Consider the following 18,071-nt stretch of genomic DNA (forward strand, 5'->3'; position numbering starts at 1 on the left):
TCTTTTCCAATTTGGATGCCTTTTATTTCAATTTCTTGTCTGATTGCTGTAGCCAGAACTTCCAGAACTATGTTGAATAGAATACACATGGTATTTAGTATGTGTACATCTTATATACAAGTGATGTATATAAGTTCACATGTATCTTATATGTACAAGTACGTATATACATTTAGTGTGTGTTACATCTCATATACACACATATATGGCATTTAGCATGTGTGTGTGTCGCATCCCGCATGACAAGGGCAGTGAGAGAATGAAAGGGGGCGGTGAAGGGTTAAGAAAGAAAAGAAACAGCAGCTAAGAGTTAAATGAGAGTGGGGCCAAGGGTCCCCAGCCTCAGAGGACTAAGAGCCCCGAATCGGGCCAACACGCAGCTTTTGTTTCTCCACCTACCCGGAAGTAGCATTGTTCTCTCCACAGTCTGTGAGTCTCATTCCTGAGAACTTGCTCAAGCCAGATTACCCATGCCTGCAAACTGCTATTACCGAGAGTCTGCCCACATGACCAGATAAATGCTCTGCCTTTACACACCCATACACATATGACCCCAGGAAGATAAGATTATTATACTGAGGACAGATACTATCACATCATCAGGTCACTTCCCAAGCAGGTTGCCAGAAGGAATGTAGCTACAGAGGTAGAAGACCTCCAGTCTCTTTGGGGGCGGGTGAGGACCTATGCCCATCTCCATCAGCCCCGAGATTTCTCCTGATGGCCCCCATGCGACTGTGCCTGTCTTAGGTTTCCTTCCTCGAGGAATCTTACCCGTCATTGACTAACCAGCCATCTTTTGGGGCCAAACAGGGAGACGCAAGGTGTATGAGCAGTGTCCTCAAAAGGGTCAGTTTAGGGTTAAGCGCGGGGGGACAGACAGCTGGACAGCTGCGTGGCAACATGTGTGCATCTTATATACTTGTAAATATGTTATAGTGTATGTGTGCACATGCATCTGTGCCCCTTATATACCTGTATATTCAGTATTTAGTATTATCTAGTACATGCATATGGAGTACACACATTTTATACACAGATATGTTCTCTATTTTGTGTCATGAGTATATGGACTGTGGTACTTGTATGTCACTTAGAAATAAACACCCAGAAGTTGCCACTGGGCTCAATTTTCTTATTTTAGATTGGGGTGTGTGATCACAAGAGTTTGATGGGTACCTGGAGCCATATCAGGGTCCCTGAAAGGAAGGGGGAATAGTAAAAATGCAGGTTCTCAGGCCCCTAATCTGACTAGGATGGGGCAGGCACCCTAAAAGTCCCTGTCCCCCTCGACTTTTGTATTTCCAGAGTTTCTTTTTGTAACTTAAAAGGGCCTGTTGTCTCTGTGGAAACTCAGTTTGGCAGTTCCTTACTAAGTTGATACAGAATTACCACATGACCCAGAAATTCCACCCAGAAGTCTACACCCCAAAGAACTGGAAGCAGGGACTCAAATAAGTGTTTGACCACACATACTCATAGCAGCGTTACTCACCATAGTCAAAACGAGGAAACAATCCAGATGTCCATCAGCTGATGAATGGACAATAAAATGTGACCTGTTCACACAGTGGAATATTATTTGGCCATGAAAAGGAAGAAAGCCCTGATATACTACTACACAGATGAACTTCAAAAATGTGCTCAGTGAGAGAAGCCAGACACAGATGGCCACAGGTGTATGATTTCATTTGTATGAAATGTCTAGAACAGGCAAACCCATGCAGACAGAAAGCAGAATGGTGGTTGACAGGGAATGTGGGGGATGGGGAATGGGGAGGGGCAGTGCTTAATGGGTATGGGGTTTCCTTTTGGGGTGATCAGGAAGTTTTGGATCTATATAGAGGTGGTTGTTAACCAGCATTGTGAACATGCTAAAAGCCACTGAATTGCACACTTCAAAATGATTACAATGCTAAGTTTTATGTATAATTGACCATAATAGAAAAGATGGAGGCTTATCAAGGGCCAAATCCCATGCAGAATCCTGAGATAAAGGCTAAAAAAAGAGAACTGGAGTTTAGTGGGGAAAACATCAAAATACAGATGCTGACAGTAAAAAATAACAATAATAATAAAACATGTATATATCCCTTACCATATGGCAGGTGTGCTTTTAATGGTTTTACTTATACTTATTTGTTGAAACCTCATAACACCCCCATGAGGTGGGTACCTTATCCACATTTTCCAGGTGTGGAAACAGGCACAGACAGATTAAGTCAATTGTCCAAAGCCACCCAGCAGTTAAGCAGCAGAGCTGTGATTTGAACCCAGGTATCCGGCTCCTGCAACCTCACAGTTATGTGTCACCAGACCAAGGTGACAAATGTCAAAGGAGAGTCACAGGCAAGGTTCGGATAAGCACAGAGGAGAGAGGCCTTTGTTCTGTCCAGACCCCCACGAGCTAGGTCAGGGATTATGGTCATCTCACATCTTGACCAGGAAGCTGAGGCCTCAAAGGGTGGGGGGGTCTGGTGGACTCCCCAGCTGGGAATTGGTTTTCCTGTCACTGGACCTTCATCTGCAGGGAACTTTCCATCTGGTAGTGGAGCTGGACCCCAAGTGTAAGCCAGAGCCCGGGACAGTGGCAGGGACTCGTCCACTTGGGCCTGGGGATGGATCCTGGGTCCAGGCCTTGTGGGCGTGTCTACGTAGGCAGAGTGGGCCTGGGTCTGGTTCCATCTGGGGATATAAAACAAAGTCAATTGTCCAAAGCCACCCAGCAGTTAAGTGGCAGAGCTGTGATTTGAAAGCTGTGTGCTTTCTTATTTCCACTCCTTTCTTTCTTTCTTACAAATCTGATCATTTACTTCTATGCCTGGTTACTCTTTTGTTTAGCTCTGCACTTCTTTCTTTGCTTTATTTACTTATCTATTGGTCTAACGCATGGACTCTATAATCAGACAGTGCATGCATATGCCTTTAAATGTTTACAATTTATCTGCTGTGTTTCAAAGTATGGGACATGCCTGCCACGTTAGGTACTATTATTCCCACTGGACAGATGAAGAAACTGAGGCCTAAAGAGGCTGGTAGGTGTGTCTCCCTGGAGGGTGGTGTGCATCTGCTACCTCTGTTATGGGAGGGCTCATGGAAATCGCGCAGACTCTCACCAGGAGCAGAAAGGATGTATGAACAAATGCATGGTAGTATTTTCACACAACTGAACAACCCATAGAAACAAGGACCAACAAGCCGCATGCACATGCAGTGGCACGGATGGGTGTCAAAAATGTCCTGTAGAGGGAAGGATATAACACTGTACCTGGGAGCCAGCAGGTAACCCTTTGTTAGAGCATCTGCAGAGAGGTTAGGTCAATAGATTTAGACCCAGGCAGCCTGGCCCCAGAGCCAGTGTTCTCAGCTCCTACACATCACCATCTTTCCATGTAAAAAAAAAAAAGAAAACGTGGGGAGGGGGCTCAGGGTGGGCTGCTTTAGCTCACAGATATTCACTCCACAGAGAAGCATTGTTGCATAGGGGTTCAATAGCAAAAGCTGTCTGCCTTTGAATGTCAATGCCACCACCTTCCTGCTGTGGGACTCTGTGCAAATTAAGCCACATCTCTGGGCCTCATCCGTACAATGGGGAAATTCATAGGACCCATCTAATAGGGTTGTTGGGAGGATTCAATGTATTAATATGTATCTGTGGCCTGGAATGGCACTAGTGTGCAGGAAGTGTTCAGTCAGTGGTAGCTGCTATTCATGACATTCATTATTACTTTTCTTACATCCTGGTGGGATTTGGCCCTTGTGCAGAAGACGGCTGATGTTCAAATCAGAGACTGCTTGTCCTTTGAGAGGCCTGCTCACAGGGTTGGCCTTGGCTGGCATCTGGGGACCTGGATTTTAGGAGAGTTCCCACTGTTCCATTGGGAGAGGATTCTGGTGGCTTTGTCCCACTATTTGTCCCTTTGCTCATGGTTCCTTGTATCCTTTCCCAGTAATAAGTCACTACTCAATAAGTGAGTAGACTTTATCCTGCAAGTCCTCATAAAGAATCACAGAACCTGGGGTGGCCTTGGGGACCCCGACACAGCCCTTAAGCCCTGAACAAAATCAGATTCAGTCCTGTAAAGTGATGGTCATCATAATCACAGACGATGTTGCTTGAGCACCTACTATGTGCCGGACGCTGTGCTGGGGATTGGTGGGGGTCTTCCCTGGGGTGACCCCCTAAAGCCGGCTCCCTGCTCCCCTCCCCTGCTCCTTCAGTCCAGAGACTGGGTGAGCGAGGCATCTTCGTGGTGGCAGGAGCTGGTGATGTTCAGACATGTGGCGGTGGACTTCACTCAGGAGGAGTGGCAGCAGCTGGCGCCGGCTCAGAGGGCGCTGTACCAGGAAGTGATGCTGGAGAACGTAAGGAACCAGAGCTCGCTGGGTAAGGCAGGGCTCTGGGAGGGCCGCCTTCCTGGTTCCCAGCCCCATCTTCTCTGTCTTCACATGGGGGAAGGGGCAAGTAAGCTTTCTGGGGTCCCTTTTATAAGAGTACTAATTCCAGTCATGATGGCTCCACCCTAATGACCTCTCCAAGGCTCCACCTCCAGATACCATCACCTGGGGGTTAGGAGTTCAACATATGAATTTGGGGTGGCCGACAGAAGTCCATGGCACCAGGCCTTAGTCTAGAGCCCTTGGGAAGTGCTTGAGGGGCTTTTCTGCTTTCTCAGCTCCGAAAGCTGGTGATGAGGGTAAAGGGTGACGGTCCTGTTTTTTTCCTCTTTCAAATTTGGAGTCCAGGTCTGAGTGGGACCACCCATTGGAATCTGTTCCTGCAGGAGCGCCCCCTGGGCTGGCCCTGGAAGAACCCCAACGGGGCTGCCCCAGGCGCTCTGCATCCGGAGAGGCCCGGAGGTGTTCAGGAAGGGCCCCTGGAGACCTCCAGTCAGGAACTGCAGAAAGGAGGGGACTCCCACAAGTGTGACCCGCGGAATCCCAATCGGGAGAGCCGCGGGAGAGCCCTGGGCGGCGGCAAGGAGCTCTGCGTGTGCGGCGAGTGCGGGGATGCCTCCGCGCGGGGCGCTGCGTGGGCGCAGCACCACCACGCGCACGTTCGGGACAAGTCGTTTGCGTTCTCCAAGTGCGGCAAGGCCTTCAGCCAGAGCGCCAACATCACGGAGCATCAGCGCATCCACACGGGCAAGCAGTGCAGCGATTGCGGCGGCGCCTTCTTCCACATCACCAACCTGGTAGACCACCAGCGCATCCATACCTTCGTGTGCGACGTGTGCAGCAAGCGCTTCACCAAGCGCTCATCCCTGCTCCGCCACCAGCGGGCCCCCACGGGCGACAGGCCCCACCAGTGCGAGATGTGCGGGAAGGCCGTCCGCAAGAAGTCGTACCTGGTCAACCACTACCGCACGCTCACTGGCGAGCGGCCCTTCAAGTGCTACGACTGCGGTAAAGCCTTCGCGCAGAGCATGACGCTGGTGGAGCACCAGAAGACGCACACCGGGGAGAGGGCGTTCGCGCGCGGCCATTGCGGGAAGCGCTTCAGCAAGTCGTCCTCGCTGATCCTGCACGAGAGGATCCACACTGGCTAGAGGCCCTAGCGCTGCTCTGACTGCGGCAAGGCCTTCGACCAGAACGTGCAGCGGGTAGTGCACCGGCGCCCCCACACGGGCGAGAAGCCGCACTGCTGCGGCGAGTGCGGGAGAACCTTCCGGGAGGTATCCTTTGTGCTCCAGCATCAGGCTAGTCACAGTGACTGACGACAGGCCTTTCCAGTGTGGCGTGTGCGGCGAGGCCTTTGTGCGCAAGCCAACGCTGCGGCAAGGCCTTTGTGCGCAAGCCAACGCTTGTCCAGCGCGGCCAAATCCACACCGGCGAGAAGCCCTACCCGTGCGCGCTGTGCAGGAAGGCCTTCCGGCACCAGCCCACGCTGACAGCGCACCGGAGGATCCACAATGGCGAGGAGCCCTAGGAGTGCAAGGCGTGCGTGCGGCAAGGCCTTCAGGCACATGGGGAATCTCACCTGCCACCACAAGACCCACGTGGCAGAGGAGGTGCCGCCCCGGGGCGGGGGAGGGGAGGAGCAGTGCGGGGAGACTGCCTCCCCCCACACACACTCACATGACCCCCCAGATGACGGCCAACGGAGCTGCAGGTAATGGGCCTGAGGTCGTGGGCAAGTTTCAGCCTTTACTCTCTTTAGAGGTACTTGGCGACATCAAGAGATGCCCACAAAGCTGATGCAACATCCCTGAGAATTCGGCGAGGACAGGCAACAGCAGAGACCGCTTCAAGCCTGTGAAACCATACAGGGCCCACTCGCTTTTATGTTCTGCTGTAGCTGTCTTGAGATTCTCTGAACCAAGGGCCCCATATTTTCATTTTTCATCAGGCCCCTAAAATTGTTGCTGGTTCCGAGGGTAGAGACTGAATCAGGGGCAGGCAAACCACAGCCTGCAGGGCCATACCTGGCCTGAAAGGTAAAGATGTTTTCACATTTTAGAAGAGTTATAAAATAAAATGAAAAGAATGTGAGACAGAAAGGTGGTGTGACCTACAAAGCATAAAATATTTACGATTTGGCCCTTCACAGAAAAACCTTGCCAACCCCAGCCATAAACCAGCAGTTATTTGTGGGAATTCCAGACTCTTCTTGGACAGTTCTGGCAAAGTCCTTGTGTGGTCTCATGATCTCTCTGTGCTTCCGTCAAGGTAGGCTCTGTGGTATGTGGAGGGATTCTGGGATAGGAAGGCTCCATTTTTCGTTCATCTCCAGAACTTAAGTTGGTGCAGACAGACCGGCCACTGTCTTTGGTCCTGAATCCCAATTGCTCCATGACCACCCGGATCTGTGTGTCTGGCGTTTATGGAGAACGAACTAAACGTGATTCTCTGTTCAGTGGCTGCCTGTTCACTACATGATCTGGGCGTCTCACTTCAGGAAGATTTGCCCAGTGGGACCTTTTGGTAGCTCACTCTGTTCACTATATTTGTTCGCTTGGGCTGCCATGGCGAAATACCACAGGCTGGGCGGCTTAAACAACACAAATATATTTTTCTCACTGTTCTGGAGGCTGGAATTCTGAGATCAGGGTGTCAGCAGGGTTGCTTTCTTCTGAGGCCTCTCTCCTTGGCTTGCAGGTGGTCGTGCTCTCCCTTTTCACACATTTGTCCCTTAGTGTCCAGCGTACCCCTGGTGTCTCTCTTCTTATAAGGACACCAGTCATTGGATTAGGACCCACCCATATGACCCTCTTTAACCTTAATTACCCGCTTAAAAGCCCTATATTCAAATGCAGTCACATTTTGAAGTTACTGAGTGTTAGGATTTCAAGGTGTGAATTTGCGGGGAACACGTTCAATCTATGACATCCCCAAATGGCTAGACATTTAAACTTTTATAACTGTAGTGATGTCTACATGGTTTGGCAAACATGGGCTGAGCTCTGACCTTGCATTTTGTTTGGGTGGCAGGGAGGGCCAGCGTCCCCCAAATGCTTCATTGTCCTACCTTCCTGGTGTAGTTGGTCTTGGGACGCAGCCATCCTGTCAGAGACCACATTTCCCACTTCCATCTAGGAGGGGGTGTGGACTGTACAGAAAGTGAGGAAAGGGATGATTCAGAAAAGGCTAGGCCTTTGCCAGAGCCCTTCCCGACTCCCCCTCCCCCAGGGCATCTCTAGAAGTGGTGGGTTGAAGATAGTGGCGTTAGCTTGGATTCCTGAGTCACCCCATGGAGTAGACACTCCTGCTGATTGGCTGGAATAATGTGCCAGGCCTGTGGGGTTTGTTACTGCATTTGGTCTGTGCTGACCCAGCTCTGTGACCTCACCCCATGCTGGAGGACAGGCATCATTGCCATATAACAGGCGGGGAGGTGCTGAGGAGCTCAGTGATCACCACCTGGTTAAGTGGTGGAACCACTGACTGAACCCAGCATCCACTGATCCCAGAGCCCATGATTTTGCACAGGCTGCAGACCAGGCATCGGACCTAATGTTTCTTCCTGCAAGTGTAGTTTGTTGTGGCCTCACTGCGCCTGCCCGAAATAGCATTTTTTAAATAAATAAGGGAATTTGGTGTTTAGAAAACAGACATTGCACATAAGAAGTCTGGCTTTCCAGCTCCATGATCTCAAGCAAAGTGCCCTGAGCCTTGGTTTCCTCAGCTAAAAACCCAGCTAATAGTGCTCTGAGTAATAATTAATTAGTCATTTATTAATACATATTTTATGTATTATTTTATTATTCACAATAATAGAAGCACTATCATATTTATTATTTGCTATTCATTGTTGATAATAGAGCACTATTATCAATAGTAAAATAATAAGTAAATTATTACTAAGGGTGTGGATGAGGCATAATTGGATAATGTACCTGCTTGCCTGAAAGCACTTTATTTTCACAAGAATTCCACCCAGCGTGGGGGGTGGGGACAGGGTTAGTCTGTGATCTAAGACAGCATTGTTCTCCTGTAATTCTGAAACAGCCCTGCCTTGGGGGCACTCCTGCCGTCTTGCTGGGTTTCTGCAGGAAGTGCCTTCTCCCCTATCTCTGAGCCTGTGGGTTGGGGTCCAGCCTCCTGGTGTGACCATTCCCAGGTCAGGAATCTGGCACTGTGAGTAGCAGGTGGCCTCATATTCTGGGGCAGGCATGCTGGGTTCCTGGGGTTCCCATGGTGTCTCTCATAGTGTGACAGCAGCCAAACAGGTAAGAATGGAAGGAAGGGCCACTTCCTTCCAGCTGGAGTGTCCTGGGGCTACCGCTTGGCCAAATGCTGGTGGGGCGCCTTCTCCACGCACCCACACTGAGGCTGATGGAAAGACAGGCTCGGGCTGGGGCAATGGTGTGTAAACCGTGGATTTTACTTTCTGATGCTTTGACATTTGGGGCCTTGCTGGCCCTGGAGAGACTGCCCCTGCGGCCCCCTCTCCCGCCCAGAGCCAGCTAATTCCTATACATAGGAAACCACACAACTATCTGTAAGCACACTTTTCAAATGCAAACCAAACCATCCACAGCCCACAGCCCACCCACCTCCTCTGTCAGGTTCTCACACTCACACTCACCTGCTTTCATCCTCCCTGGGCAGGTACCAGACAACTTGGGGCAGCCCCTGTGCCCCAGAGCCCATGAGATGATGCAAACCTGCTGATCCTAAGCCTGTTCACTCTGCCTTGCCATTCCAGGGAGCTGTGGATGGGGGGTTGAGGGATCCAAGTCAGAACCAGGTCTCCAGGGAGTATGTTAGTACTGGAATGTAAGGGCTCGTACCTGGAAAGGCCCACTGGCTTATTCATAATCCAGTCGGCTAGCATTTATGCAGTGCCTGCTGTTGACTCATTCATTCAACAAACACTTACGGAGCACTGCAATGCTCTTCTAAAGTCCTGGGGGAACCAAGTGAACCAAACCGACAAAGTCCAAAGCTCTGTCCTCATTCTCATGAGGGAAACGGGTGACAAAGAAAGAAGATCAGAATTCAGACAGCCTGCAGTCTGCACACTGGTGAAATATGAAGTGGGGAGGGGAGTACTGCAATTTCAGAGTGTGATCGGAGAAGGAAATGTTTAAATAGGGACCTTAAACAGACTGTCAGGGTGCTCCAGAGAAACTGTATCTTCCTTTACACATATATCCTATTATATATCGTGCATAAATATCTTATTATGCATACATACATATCCTGTGTACATATATAAACACATGCTATATATTATATGTATATTACATATACATATCTAATATAGACACATATAAGTATATGTGTTCAAGTATAAGTTCTAGAGATTTTGTTTATTTGAATTATCTCCTGCAATTGCGGGTCTAGCAAGTCCAAAATCCATAGGACAGGCCAGTAGCCAGGAAACCAAGGCGGGAGTTGAAGCTATAATCCTAAACTAGAATTTCTTTCCTGTCTGGGAAACCTCAGTCTTTACTCTTAAGTCCTGCAACCAATTGGGTGAGGCACACCCACATTATCAAAAAAAATCTTTATAGTCAGCTGTTGGTAGATATTAGCTTCACAGCTGGCCCTGGACCCTGGTGTGATTAAATTACTGAGCACTAGAGTCCAGCCAAGCTGACAAGTAAAACTCAACCATCACAGACCCTGAGGCTCAGAGAGGTTAGGAAACTTGCCCAAAGTCACACAGCAAGTATGGTCAGACTCTGGGCCTGAACGCAGTCTGGCTCCAGAGCCTCTGTTCTTTTTTTTTTTTCCCAAAGATTTTTATTGGGGAATTGGGGGATGGGAACAGCGCTGGGGAATTGGGGGAAGGGGAACAGACAAGTTGCTGTCATTTTGTTCTTCAGTCTAGTTGTGGAGGACATCGCTTCACTGGCCCAAGTTGGCACCATAATTGCGCTCTTCCCGGGCGAGGGAGATCAGTCGCCGGCTTCTGGATGGCTGCTCACAGTGGCTGCTGGCCGCTCACACTGGCTGCTGGCTACACACGGTAGCCCATGGCAACCCACTGCAGCAGGGGCTGCAGCCTACACCATCGCCGGCGACTCACAGCAGCCCAGCTCCAGGTTGAGCTGTTGTTCAGCATCTTAGCTGTAGAGGGCAGTGTCACTGGCCCTCATATGTGGGATCCGAACTGGGGCCCTCTGGCGTCCCAAGCCAGCTCTTAACCAACACGCCACTTGGCCGGCCCCAGAGCCTCTGTTCTGACTGACTGCCATTATCCTGCCCCTTTTTCTTTATTTACTGAATGAGGGCATTGTCTTTGGTTGTAGTAGTAAGAGTAAAGGCACATACTCGCTATGATTGATTACTGAATACACGTGACACTAGAACAACACGGGTTTGAATTGCACAGGTCCACTTATATGCAGGTTTTTTCAATAAATACAGTAAATGTATTTTCCTTATGATTTTCTTAATAACATTAAGATGCAGTTTCACACTCCAATCCCAGCCCCTTTGCTTCTGGGCTGTGTGACCTCACTCAGGTCTCTGAGCCTCTCTGAGCCTCGGCTTCCCCATCCCTGATGGGGATGGCATGAAGAAAACACAACTGTGTGTGTAAAGTTCTTGCATCCTAGGTACTCAATAACTGTTGTGATAAGGTGTTCCCTCCAATCCCCTTATGAAAAATGGCTTTGAACTTCCCGCCACACCTTCTGGAACCTTTAGGGTGAGTTCCACCCAGTGGCCCAATCGTGAACTGCCCCCCTCACTTTTCAGTCTCTGTCCACATGCCTGCTCCTGACAGGCCTTCCTGACCACCCAACCTCAGAGCCCCATGTGACACCTGGCTCAATGTCCTGTATTTTACGCCCTGTTGCCCATTTACTGCCTGTCCCCTGGCACTAGAATGTAAGCTCCACCACATAGGAACCTCACTTGCTCTGTTTGGTGCTGAGCCCCCACTGCCAGCTTCTGGAAATGCATCCAGGTACTTGGTAAATGCTGCTGGAGCCTCTGGGCACTTCCCCGGGCTTGTCTGCCCAAGGTCTCAGTTACCCCCATCTTGCCCCAGCTTCCTAGGGATCAGGTGGCAATGAGTGACACAGGAACTCTCGAGGTGCCTTCCCATCTCACCCCTCCTCTCCCTGTCCATTCCTAATTGATGAGAGATCTGGGCAGGACGTGAAAGGTGCAGCAGGGAGAGTGTCATCTCGGGAATAGGGCTGAAGATGCCAGAAGACGGTGGACACAGGACATGATGCAGGCGACAAGAAACCTAAGGTAGGTGGAGACAGTGGCTGCTAGACAGGCTGTCAGAGATGCAGTCTCTTAGCTCTCAGAAGTGCCTGGAAGGTCACAAACTTCCATGTGCTCATCTTATTGAATGATCCATGTCTCCTGCCCCTTCTCGAGAGAGAATGGGAGAGAGAAGGGAAGGGGGCTGTGTTCTGTGAGTTTCTGTGTTGCTGGGTCCACTTGTGACAGCAGCTTAGCTTTCACTGACTAACCTATCCATCGACTCTCATTGTCCCCATTTTAAAGGTGAGGAAACCACAGCACACACAGGGATTAGATGAAACATGCTCAGGGTCACACAGCTGGGGCTCACCTTCTGGCTAACCTTTCACGTGTCATCACTTGTCACAAAGTCCTTGCATGTGCTGCTGCGGATTTCAGTCACTACCAAAGTTTACAATCTCTCCCAGCCACCCCCCAGCAGGCAGCCTGGCTGACATGTTTTGATGACAGGAATAGACTGTGAGGATGAAGGCACAGTAGCTACACTGGTACAAGCAGATGTGAGGTGGGACCCCTCAGCGAGTCTGGGTACCCTCTGGGAACCCTGGACTGTGGCCCCTTCCTGCCCTGCCCCCACTCCATGGTTGGGTCAAGGGAGTATAGAGTACACACGGGATGACCACAATGACAGGACTCCCCAAAGAAAATGTCACATTCAGCAAGATCTGTTTCATGATGAAATTCAAGCAGCCATCTGATTTTAAATAACATTAACCCCTCAGGGCTGCATTCTCCATCTCCTCCCACCTAAGCACATGGTACTTATGGGGTCCTGGAGGTCAGTTTGTGGTGAACCCAATAGAATGAAGCTTGGGGCTTTTTGTCAATGACTCAAAGATGTGACAGAAATCGTGCAGTTGAGAGGAGATTCTGGAGCCCACCATGTAACCATGAGGGAGGCCAGCCGAGGGAGAGGCCAGCACATGAAGGGGAGCAGAGAGCCAGAGTTACGGCGCTGATGCCATGCCTGGATCAAACCCACCCTGATTCCCACATGGTTGCCGGATATGACAAAAACCTGCCCACCTTGTCCATGCATGCCCAAGCCATGCTGTCCCCGCTTACAACACAGGCGTGTTTACCAATATACATGATTTAGAAAAGAATTTATTCTTCATACATACCCATGTCAGCAAATGTGGCACATTCAGAAACACCAGGATCTTTGCGATGAATAGCATCAAGTGTTACAATAAAAAGGGTGGCGCAAAAAGCCCCAGAGAAAGGAGACTCTGGGGGAAACTATGTGGAAACAAAGCTTCAGGTCGGCCTTAGGAAACTCACCTGGAGCTACCTTCCGGTTTCACAGTTAAAATAAAACAAAGCAGACACTCTGTGCTCAGATGTGCACACTTACCAAACCCAGGTGTGGAGTGCTGACTGCAAGCTGACATGGTCCTTGCAGTCTGGGATCTCAGCCAAAAGCTGACCCCGTTCTCCTCTCCCCCTTGCTCATGGTCTGCTTTGGGCAGACAAGCTCCTTCCTTCTGACCTTTATTTAGAGACTAGCTCCTTGGCTGAACTTGCCTACTTCTGCAATTTGTACCTACAAGTCTAACTATACAGAACTAGAAAAGCATGCTGCACCGGATAGCTATTCCCCTGTTCCTCTTTTAACTTCCTAAAACAACATCCTGGCTGTAGCTGTATAAAATAAAGTGTATCTGATTATTAGGGGCTCTTGCAAGCCATCAGCTTGCAGAGACCTCCCAATCCCATCTTTGACTCAGGTCTCCTTTATTTCTCATTTCCCACCGTCCTCCCTCGGGTCACTGGCCGGCAACACCCAGGAAGTATTCAAACCTGGATATCAAGCCTGGTGTATGTGCACACCCTCCCCCTCTTCCCTTTGCCCCACAAATGTTGACACTGATTTTGACAGGACAACTGGTACCTGTATATTTTGCACCTGACAAATTTTTTAAATGACACTGGTCTCCCTAATTAAGTTTCATTTAAAAAAAAGTTTCATTTAAAAAATTAACAGATCACTATGAGAAACTGTGGCATCTAAAGTGATTAGTGTCATTTGCTGACTCTGAAAAAGAACTATTTTTCCCATGCACAACTTGCCAACGTCTATCACTTATTAGCTTGAGGGCTTCCAGCAGCTGTTGTAGGGAGACCGGGGGCTGGGTGTGGGGAGGTCGGAAACTCACAGATGGTGACACCCTTACCTCTGGACTAGATCCAGGGTGTGTGTGACAAAGGGAGAATGTCCCCATGTTCCTTATTGAGTCCTCTCCCCCTCCTCCATTTTACAATTGAGGAAACGGAGACCCAGAGACAGTAAATCTGTTGTCCAAGCTCTTATGACAATTTATGCAGAGCTTGGTCTGGAGCCCTGACGTCCTAGGTCCCTGGAGCCATAGTGAAGCTGACCATGTCCCCCGATACTAAACTTGTAGGGGCCTGCTCTCTACTGAGGCTGTGCGAACGCTGCAGAAGGAAGGAGCTCCTGTGAATGGCGAGGCCTGTCCCCAACGCTCACATTCCCACGACCCGCCTGGGCAGGACTTGTGTTGGCACTGCGTTACCGGGGCCCCAGTGTCAGAACTTCTCGGGCTGACAAGGTGCTCAGGGTCGTGCCCGCCTGGCATGGATTCTGAGGGCTCACGCCCCTCCTACGTGTGGATCCTCAGGTGTCGCGTGAGGTTGGTGTTGCGGCTGAAGGTCTTCCCGCACTCGCCGCACTTGTACGGTTTCTCTCCGGTGTGGATCCTCTGGTGGACGGTGAGTGAGGAGTTCTTGATGAAGGCCTTGCCGCACTCGCCACATTTGTAGGGCTTCTCTCCGGTGTGGATGCGCTGGTGCTCGATGAGATAGGCGCTCTGGCTGAAGGCCTTGCCGCACTGGCTGCACGCGTAGGGCCGCTCCCCGGTGTGGCCGAGCTCGTGCACCACTAGGGAGGAGCGGCCCGTGAAGTGCTTCTTGCAGATGTAGCACTCGTAGGGCTTCTCCCCGGTGTGGATGCGCTGGTGCTGGGTGAGCGACGAGTTCTTGCTGAAGGCCTTGCCGCAGGCGCTGCACTCGAAGGGCTTCACCCCGATGTGGAAGCGCTGATGCTGGATGAGGTAGGCGCTCTGGCTGAAGGCCTTGCCGCACTGGCCGCACGCGTAGGGCCGCTCGCCCGTGTGGTTCCTCCGGTGCAGTGTGAGGGACGAGCTCTTGTTGAAGGCCTTGCCGCACTCCTGGCATGCGTACGGCCGTTCGCCCGTGTGCGTCCTCCGGTGCTCCGTCAGGTGCATGTTCTGGCTGAAGGCGCGCCCGCACTGGCCGCACACGTACGGCTTCTCCCCGGTGTGCGTGCGCTGGTGCACGACGAGGTGCATGTTCTGGCTGAAGGCCTTGCCGCAGTCCCCGCACCGATAGGGCTTCTCCCCGGTGTGGGTCCTGTCGTGCTGGGCCAGGGACGAGGTCTTCCGGAAGGCCTTGCCGCACACGTCGCACGCGTAGGGCTTCTCCCCGGTGTGCGTCCTCTGATGGACGATCAGGTTCATGCGCTGGCTGAAGGCCTTGCCGCAGTCCCCGCACCGATAGGGCTTCTCCCCGGTGTGCACGCGCTGGTGGATGGTGAGGGAAGACCGCTCGATGAAGTGCTTCCCGCACACGTCGCACGCGAAGGGTTTCTCGCCGGTGTGGATCCGCTGGTGCTTCATCAGGGACGAGCTCCGGCCGAAAGCCTTGCCACACTCCCTGCAGTCGTAGGATCTCTTTTCCGCGCAGAGCTTGGACGGCACTCTGAGGTCTGGAGTACCTGAGAGGTTTTGCCCACGCATGACAAACGGGTGGATCCCTTCTGCTCTTGGCTCCTCCGATCTCGGTGGGACCGGCCTGGAGCTTTGGTTGATGAAAGCCTTAAATGCACGACGTTCAGGGGCTAGCTCCTGGGAAATCTCCAAGCCTTCGAGGCAGGTTGTCTCCCCCTGCTGTCTCCCCACCCAGTCACCCTGCGTCCCCGCTTCTTCAAGGGCAGAACGCCAGGCACCATTCCTCGTGGGTCCTTCCACGACCACCTCAGCGGATGGTCTGCCTTCTGAAATGTCCTCCTTTAGGTCCGATTCTTTCATGTCAGGTCTAGTCTCCAAGTCTGGGGGGTGGGGTGAAGAGCAGACCAAACATACGTAGTTAGCAAGGATAGGGAGCAACTTTCTAAGAGTGGACAAAGCACAGAGCGAGGAAAAAGTGACAGCCTGTCGCTGGGACGGGAGGAAGGAGGGAAGCAGTGAGCTGACACAAGGATTAAGGAGGTGAGCAGAGGACAAGATAGGTCCCTTCGGGAGGGGCGGTGCAAAGGGTGGCCAGCGGCTGGAGCTCAGAGGACAGACTCCTGAAGAGAAACAACAGGACGGCGGGCTGGCAGGAGCGGATCGAAGGCTCTTACAAACCCGAGTTAGGGTTTACTGCAATGGGCACCTCCCTTTCAGGGCTCGTCCTGCACATCCTCAACCAGCTATGCTTCTCACAGCATACATTTTTATCAGAAACAATAAAATAACAGCTGACATTCATGTGGCGTGTGCCACCCAAGCTCCATTCTTCCTTACCCCATCCAGCAGGTGCCCCTCACTGCCCTCTTTCAGTGTCTAGTCCTGGAGCAGCTACTGTCCCTTGCAGCTGACTGCAGAACCCCTTCTCTTTGCACACCCCTCACCCCTCCCTCCCTGATCACAGCCACGTGGCAGCTCCAATCCCTTCTACCCATGTCCTGTGAATTTCTCAATCTCTCTTTCCAGTCTAGCGCTCACCTGAGTTCCAGACTCTGTATCATGGACCTAATGGCTTTATTCTAAACATTTAAAAATTGTGAGATCTTACACAAACATTTCATTAAATGAGAAGATCCAGCCACATGGACCCCTTTTTCCTATGAGGCAACAAAAAGCAGGAGTAGAAAAACAGCTGTTCTCCCTTCTGCATGTAAGCTCCCACCAGCCCCTAGGACCCCTGAGTTTGAGACTGCTCCCCTAAGCCATGCCGGCTTCCACTGCCACAGTACAAGAGCCTGGATTTCAGTCTCTTCTCTATACTGGTGCCCCCAAATTGAAGCCCCCAGCCCAAACCGCCTCTCTGAGCTCTGCTGAGGAATATTCAAAAGGCTACTGGGTGTCCTTCTTGGACATCGCAAACCTAACACATTTGATATGAAACTTGTGATTTTGGAGCCCTTGCCACCCCTGATAAAAAGAAAGGCTCATCAGAGAGACTTAGCAAAATAAGTCGGACACAGAAGGACTGATACTGTTTGATTCCATTCATATGAGATCCCTAGAGTCATCAAATTCATGGAGACAGAAAGTAGGATGGTGGGTGCCAGCTCTGGGGGAGGAAGGAATAGAGAGCTGTTTAATGGGGACAGAGTTCCACTTTGGGATGATGAAAAGAGTTCTGGAGATGGATGATGTGATGGTCGCATGGCAATATGAATGTACTTAATACCACTGAAATATACACTTAAAAATGGTTAAAACAGTAAATTTTGTTACGTATATTTTACCACAATTTTTTAAAAATAAAAATTTTTTAAATTAAAAAGAAAAAAGATTCAGCAGTCATCCTTAATTTACCCCTTCCCTCCCACTGTCCAGCCTATTAACAAGTGCCACTGGATGTGCAAAACTGCTTGAACTGGCCCAAATCTCTCCATCACCACTGTTGACAATCCGGCCTTACCCCGGATTTCGTGACCGAGGTGCCACAACAGCCTCCACCCTCACTCCTTCACAGTGCACCCTCCACTCAGCGGGAAGAGGGTCTTAAGAGTCAGAACGAACCCTCCAGGGGCTTCCCCATGCACTTGGGTAAGAGCCCATGCTTTCCCATGGCCTGTGGGCAGCCTGTCCTGACTCCTCTCCACCATCCGCCCACACTCACCCTTTCGTTCCCTTGTCGGTGCCAAGTTCTTCCTGCCCCAGGGCCTTTGCATCTGCTGTCCCAGACCTTCTCACGGGCACCTATCCTTCAGGCCTCAATTAGCATTTATCCCCCACATGAGGCTGTCACCCTACAGTGGAAAGGAAGATCCATTCCACAGTTCTCTCACCTGCTTTGCTGTGAGCACGCATTACCAGCTCCCCCAAGTGGAAAGGGAGCTCCATGAAGGCAAGGGCCTTGCTGGTCCCCAGTTCCTCCAGCAGTGCCTGGCACACAGAAGGTACCCAAAAGCATCTGCCACGTGCCTGGCGTGGCACCAAGTGGCCTGCACGCATCATTTCATGCATCCCACACGGACATGAGTTGGTGCTGTTAAGGTTGCACCCATTTTACAGTTGGAGAAACTGAGGCTCTGAGAACGAAGTCACACCCTCAAGGTCACACAGCACATTTGCTTAAGTGGTCTGATCCCTGAGTCACTATTTGGCCATGTCTCGCTGTCCCACTCCAGAGGAAAGGATTTG

General features: G+C 51.0%; 2 protein-coding genes across 7 annotated transcripts in view; one reads left to right on the top strand and one right to left on the bottom strand.

The window, feature by feature from the left end:
* Nucleotides 1–7,027, top strand: part of LOC109374342 (zinc finger protein 250-like) — a 10,651-nt gene extending 3,624 nt beyond the window's left edge. The window contains exons 3-4 of the mRNA XM_019628870.1: nucleotides 4,222–4,387; nucleotides 4,747–7,027. Coding sequence (XP_019484415.1) covers nucleotides 4,270–4,387; nucleotides 4,747–5,549 — 921 coding nt within the window. The 5' untranslated portion in view covers nucleotides 4,222–4,269 and the 3' untranslated portion in view covers nucleotides 5,550–7,027. The remainder of the gene's footprint in view (nucleotides 1–4,221; nucleotides 4,388–4,746) is intronic.
* A 5,735-nt stretch (nucleotides 7,028–12,762) lies between these two features.
* The window catches only part of LOC109374336 (zinc finger protein 470), a 73,799-nt gene continuing 68,490 nt past the window's right edge, over nucleotides 12,763–18,071 (bottom strand). For 5 of the 6 annotated variants that reach the window (XM_019628851.1, XM_019628860.1, XM_019628857.1 and 2 more), the window contains one exon: nucleotides 12,763–15,763. In XM_019628851.1, the coding sequence (XP_019484396.1) occupies nucleotides 14,298–15,763 (1,466 nt within the window). In that variant the 3' untranslated portion in view covers nucleotides 12,763–14,297. The remainder of the gene's footprint in view (nucleotides 15,764–18,071) is intronic. The other variant, XM_019628861.1, reaches the window with a different exon arrangement.

The sequence above is a fragment of the Hipposideros armiger genome, unplaced genomic scaffold, assembly GCF_001890085.2.
Source record: "Hipposideros armiger isolate ML-2016 unplaced genomic scaffold, ASM189008v1 scaffold_813, whole genome shotgun sequence".
NCBI classification, from domain to species: domain Eukaryota; kingdom Metazoa; phylum Chordata; class Mammalia; order Chiroptera; family Hipposideridae; genus Hipposideros; species Hipposideros armiger.